Source organism: Octopus bimaculoides, chromosome 17 (assembly GCF_001194135.2).
Source record: "Octopus bimaculoides isolate UCB-OBI-ISO-001 chromosome 17, ASM119413v2, whole genome shotgun sequence".
NCBI classification, from domain to species: domain Eukaryota; kingdom Metazoa; phylum Mollusca; class Cephalopoda; order Octopoda; family Octopodidae; genus Octopus; species Octopus bimaculoides.
This window is the reverse complement of record NC_068997.1, coordinates 30,697,589-30,703,654: the sequence shown is the minus strand read 5'-3', so window position 1 is coordinate 30,703,654 and position 6,066 is coordinate 30,697,589. Positions and strand designations below refer to the sequence as shown.

At 37.6% G+C, this 6,066-nt stretch overlaps 1 protein-coding gene across 4 annotated transcripts in view; it reads left to right on the top strand.

Annotated features, from left to right (window-relative positions):
* The window catches only part of LOC106881443 (transient receptor potential cation channel subfamily M member 2-like), a 405,111-nt gene that overhangs the window by 70,489 nt on the left and 328,556 nt on the right, over positions 1-6,066 (top strand). For 3 of the 4 annotated variants that reach the window (XM_052974060.1, XM_052974058.1, XM_052974059.1), the window contains exons 6-7: positions 453-492; positions 5,027-5,058. In XM_052974060.1, the coding sequence (XP_052830020.1) occupies positions 453-492; positions 5,027-5,058 (72 nt within the window). Of the gene's footprint in view, positions 1-452; positions 493-5,026; positions 5,059-6,066 lie in introns of those variants that run through there. The other variant, XM_052974061.1, reaches the window with a different exon arrangement.

The window sequence follows — 6,066 nt, the reverse complement described above, 5'->3', positions numbered from 1 at the left end:
GGGGGGGGGGGCGTGTGTGTGTGTGGGTGCGTGTGTGTATCTGTGAATAAATTTATTTTTAAGGTATGGTTCCTCTTATTTGTTTCTTGCCTCAGTCACAAGTGGTTTCTCCATCTTTTCTGCCACTCTTACAATTTTCAGCATATTGCTACTTGTCTTTTTTTTTGAGAAATTGCTTCTTTCCAATTGCTGTCTTATTTTCTAAGTTTCCTTTACTCCTTGTTCACCTTTCACCTTTCTTCTCTCACCCAATCACTTTCATTGGATATACATTTTCACCTACCACACAATTCCTTAAATTTTAGTTTCACATCCATTTTCTTGATTTCATGCAAAAGCACATTTTTTCTTCTATTGCTTAGTTCAGTTAAAAGATAAAGACCGAAATATTAGACTCATCATCACAGATTCACTTTATTAATCTGGAATTTTCACATTTACATATTTTGCAGTGAATTTGAATTCAATGAATTTTTTAAGCAACTAAGAAGAGTAAGTCTTTTTTAACTTTTAACTTTTATTTTATTTTTGTTGTTTTCATGAATTGTGATAAATGGGTTGTTGAGAATTTCATCACTGGATTGTATAAAATGAACCTTGCATATCCTAATGTATGCTTAACGGCTATCTAGCAATAACACTGGTATGCAGAAATTCCGGGATGGTATCTGGCATACTGAAAGACCACTGGGAGTGAGACACCCCTCAGTTTCTGTTCAAACATGTCTCTAGAAGAAGGTCACTCTGATATAAAACCAGATATGCAAGGAATGGCATTGGACATTTTGAGGATCTTTAGTTTGTATTAGAGATCATGGTGCTCCCACATCCCTGAGCCTGCGACTCATATTGGCACCAGACATCTTGCTCCGGCTTTTCTCTGGATAATATTAATAGAATGAAGAGGGTCTATGAGGTGTCGTACAAGTCTTATTGGACCTAAAATTCTGCACAGGCATTGCTGACCTCTGCTTGATATGTGCTGCTTTTTTTCCTATATATATATTTATTTTATTTTCAGTATATATATATCTTTATTTTAAGTATATATTTATCTATTTTTAGTATATATTTTATTTTATTTTTATTCGGAAGTCCTGCGGCGATGGGAAGGTGGTGAAGTATGAAGACCTGTCGGTTTGGAAGCATGTAGTCAGAGACATGCATGCAGGCTGCCCATGCTAGATATAAAATCGTCTCCTTGTCGCCCAAGAGAGCGGTAGAATTCGGTTGCTGCATGAGTGTCTGAGCAGCTCCATTTGGAGAGGGCACTGCTCACCGAGAGGCCGGGGAGTTTCTAGAAAAGGTGAACCAAAAATTGCCTGTCTTTCTATATTTGGTCAGTTGGAAGCGACTGAAGGACGTCCACTCTGCGATCAAAAAACAAAGAGACTTTTATTTACAAAATATGGATGGAACTTGAACATGTTATGTTGGAAAGTACGCACTCTATTGGATAACAAGAATGATTGTAGGCCTGAAAGACGCACTGCACTTGTTGCTCGCGAGCTGAACCACCATAACACTTATATAGCTGCACTTTGAGAGACTTGTATAGAAGGTGATGGTCACTTCAGGAAGTAGGAGGTGGATACACCTTTTTTGGAAGAGGAGACAGGAGGAGCACAGAGATGTTGGTGTTTGCTTTGTAGTTTAATCTGATATCCTTTAACAAGTTGGAGGAGCTTCCTGTTCCTATAAATGAACGTCTTATGACTCTATGATTGCACCTGAAAGGTGGGCGGTTTGCTACTCTCATAAGTGCCTATGCACCTACTTTGACTGGTTCTGATGAAGATAAAACTATTTTTATTCCCAGCTGAGAGCCATACTTAGGAAAATCTACAATTCTGATAAAGTCATTCTACTGATGGATTTCAATGCCATGGTTGGAACAGACTGACAAACCTGGAAGTCTCTAGGACGTTTTGGTGTAGGGAAAAAGAATAGCAACAATCTCATGCTGCTGGAGCTTTGCGATGAACATGAACTTTACAAGCACTCAAATGGACTTTACTTCAAAAATAATACTAAGTTTTTATAGTATTCTGTGTCCATCAGAACTACAGCACTTCTTTTGTCTGCTTCTTTAATTGTCAGGTCTTTGGCATTTTGTAGTTCAACTAGAATTTTTATTTTAGATTGTTGAGGTTTGAATAAATTTTTTGCTTATGGAAAAAAGTTTTGGAAAAACTTTTGATATGATTGCAGAAATCATTTAGTGTTTTATTCCTACCTTTAGGAGGAAGATAATTACTTCTGTTCTTAACCAGTGATTCAGCCACGTTGTTGTAGTTAGTTAGTGCTTCCGTGAGTTGTATTGTTTTGCAGAATTCCGAAATATTGTCTTTAATTTCATTCTCGTTAGATCTTCGTGGGGTTGGGGCAAATTCTTGTCTTTTAGGTAGTTCACTGATTTTTGTTGCAGAGAGAGTTTACTGTTGCTGTTGTTATTGCTGTTGCATTAGTCATCCCAAGTCCTAGTGTTGTGACTTCCATCGCTGTTTATTCTGAGCATGGGACTGGTAGTTCCACTGTTGCTGCTTGGTCTGGCGTAGTTATCATCCTGGCCATAGTGCTGGTGTTTCTTCCATGTAATGCGTTGCTGCCACTGCTGCCTTCACCTTTACCGTTGTTGTAAATGCTATTAGATGAACCACTGCAGCTATTACCCTGGTTGTTATGGCTGGAGGCTTCCACAGCCTCATATACAACTCCCTCAGCCTCGCATTAGTTCCTCACTGTGCAGTCATTGTACTTCCTGCAAGAGATACCAGCCTCTACTCATGTTTTATGCCTATTTGATAATATTCGTTTCCTGTCGGGTGCGCAACTAAAGGAGACCTTTAGGTTGTACCTACCGAACAAATGTCTGTACCTGTGTATCTGCAGGATATGCTTGTTCTTCCCACACAAGTTTTAATGTTGAGCAAGAAGGATGCAGCAAACGAAATGATGTCCCAGTGGCACTTCTTTTGTGGGTGCTAGGGCCCGATATATAGGAGATGTGGTCCTTAAACCAACTGGACATGATGGCCTCGCTGTAATAGGCATCCGCGGCGTCGAAAGCTTCTTTTATCGAGGACAGATTTGAGATTCTCTTGCTGACACCCGTCACTAAGTTCCTGAACACTACAGATGGATGGTGGGAAGCTTTGTCAATGTAGGACAACATGGTGTTTGCTTTGTAGTAGGGCCTGTATGAATCAGAGCCCCAATCTAGTGTGACGTCTAGGAAGGTTACGATGGTGAGGTTGTTTTCAGTTGTTATATCTAGTTAAATGGAGCCTAGGACACTATTCATGTATTTCTTAAATCTATCAAGGATGTGCCCATTGGCTCTTCTAGAGATGGTCAGGCTGTCATCTCTGTAAAGACCAAAGAGGACTGAAGGAAACTTCTTCCCTAAGGTGTCCAGAATGTATAACCCAATGCGGTCACATATTTCAGTGTTGTTGTAGTCTCTCATCGTCACTTACGGAACCCTTGGAATTGGATTGTTTGACCCAGGTCGAACCATTATTAAACAGCATCGTTTTCCTGACATCATGATGACATCTATAAGATTCTCCGTTTGCCGATTAAGGCTGTAAAAATATAATTTTTGCAGCCTTAATCGGCTGTTACAGTTAGTTGATTTGTGTACAAATGTATAATATGAACGGAGTGAGTAATCTGCCTTAGACCGGTCCAGTTCGCAAACCTTATTGACCTAAAGGTCAAACAGTGAATCTCTGCCCTTTAACTGGTTCCAGTCAGCAGATACTTTTTACAGGCCTAATCAACAAATGAGGAATCTCGCGCCAACAGCAGGTAGTGTTTGAAATGGGGGACAAAGACTACAGATATTGTGTCTTTAGTTTAAGAGAGATCTACTTTAGTTACGCACTCAAAATAAAAAGAATATTGGCATAAAACGCAAGCAGAGGCCAGTTGCTCTTTCAGGAAGCACAATGATCGTTCAAGTAGTGGTGGGGAATATTCAAGGCTGAGGGACCTGCTTATGAGGCTGTGGTGGTATCCACCCCTAACAATCAGACTAATAGCACCAGCAGCACTTTCAACAACATTGCCATCACCAGTGGCAACGGTGGAGGGCAGCAGTGGCAGCAACACATTAAACAGCAGAAACACCAGCACCGACAGTGACGAGCACAGCATCTCGTCCACTAACATTGTCGACAATGCTAGGGTGAAGGCGCCAGCGGTGGTAATGAATTAAGTAGAAGAAACACAGTGAAGTTGCACTGATGCAAAAGTGTTCAGTTCCCTCCGATGTATCTTTACATCTATATACTACATATTTTGTTTACATTTATTATCGACAAGAAAAAAAAAACAAAAAAAAAACAGAAAGACATACAAGGACTTTGACTGCTCAATATTTGTTTCAGCTATATTCTATCAGGATGTTGTTATATGGAATTATGATTGTGTTCTGAGAATTATTCAGATGCCTTATGGAATGATTTGTTCCAGTTGCAGTTATTAGCAGTCTGAGAGAGAGGTTGTTTGGAATATTGATTTTAAAATGTTAATCAGGGCTGTAGGTGCAATTTTCTATGAAGGTTCGTCAAATAAAAGATCGTCCAATACATGAAAATTACATGACTATTCAATAACCTGACCTTTTAATTGTTCTCTATTTACACTCTTTGGTGTCTTCTTTTTAGTAATTTTTAAAGCTAGTAGTGGGGTATTGTATACATTTCTAAGTCTCATATGACTTTGAATTTTACACAAATGTTTTAACTGATTAAATAAAAATTCTCATATCATCATTTGACATGGTTTCTAGTTAGAAGATTTCATCCATTCAAATCCTATGATAAAACTATAAATAAGAAAAAAATAAATCATGTGTTCCTGTTATAATATAGATTAGATTATTTCCATTAGATAATTGTCACTACTCTCACCTGTTGTACTCTTTATATTCAGTAATGTCTTCCCTGTATAATCTGTTGTAAGAAGTTGGATATCTGTCATTCCTTTTAACATTCAATATCATTTCTTATAATTTCAGGAAGACAAAATGGACAGCTCGGAAGAAAAGAGGTAATTCAAGAAACATATCCCTAAATCTGATAATATATAAGTACATATATATATATAGCAGGGTTCCAGTTATGGTATCTACTAAGCTAAATATCTTTGATTAGCTGAGATTATCCCAGTAATTAATAAACAAAAATGTCTTTTGTGGATGGTTGCACTCCAAAAACAATAAGGGAAATAACAAACAATATCAGTTTTTTATTGATTTCTGTATACTTCTTTTCTTATATGTTTGAAATATACTAAATTGCTACTCTTCCAAAGCTTACCTGATTAGATCACTGGCGCTATTTGCAAATAGCAGAAAGAAATTGATAAAATATTTTAAAAAATCAAAATTTGGCTAGCATTTAATATCCATCATCTCTCTACACTTATTTCTCTTAACACAGCTATAGCATTAACGATTTTAACAATCACACACAGTTTTATTGGTGAAAAGATGATATGAAGAAAAGATTTTTGCAAATTAGAAGTTAGAACTGGTTTGTGAACTCTGTGGGAAATCCATCGCTTCTACTAATAATAATTTTAATCATATTCATAAAAAGTGTGAGAAGGGAAGAGAGAGTGAAGAAATGAAAGAAAGATGGAGGGAGAGAGATGGAGGAAGAGAGAGACAGAGTCAGAGAAGAGAGAGAAAATAAATAGATTGATTGATTGACTGACAAACATACAGACAGACAGGCAGGCAGACAGACAGACAGAAAGACAGACAGATAGATAGATAGATAGATAGAGAGATAGATAGAGAGATAGATAGATAACTTTCTTTATTGGCCACACAGGGCTGAACACAGAGGGGACAAATACAAATGTAGAGCTTTTCTTTTCGAAAATGAAAAAGAAAAAGGGAACAAATGAGAAAAAAAAGTTAAATTCCGATCAAAAGGGATCGGGGAAAAAAAGACGATCAAAACGATAATGTATCACAGAAGAATTTTTTAAATGTAAAAAGCAAGATTAGGTTTATCCGTGGAAAGAAAAGCCTACAGAAAAGACCACGGT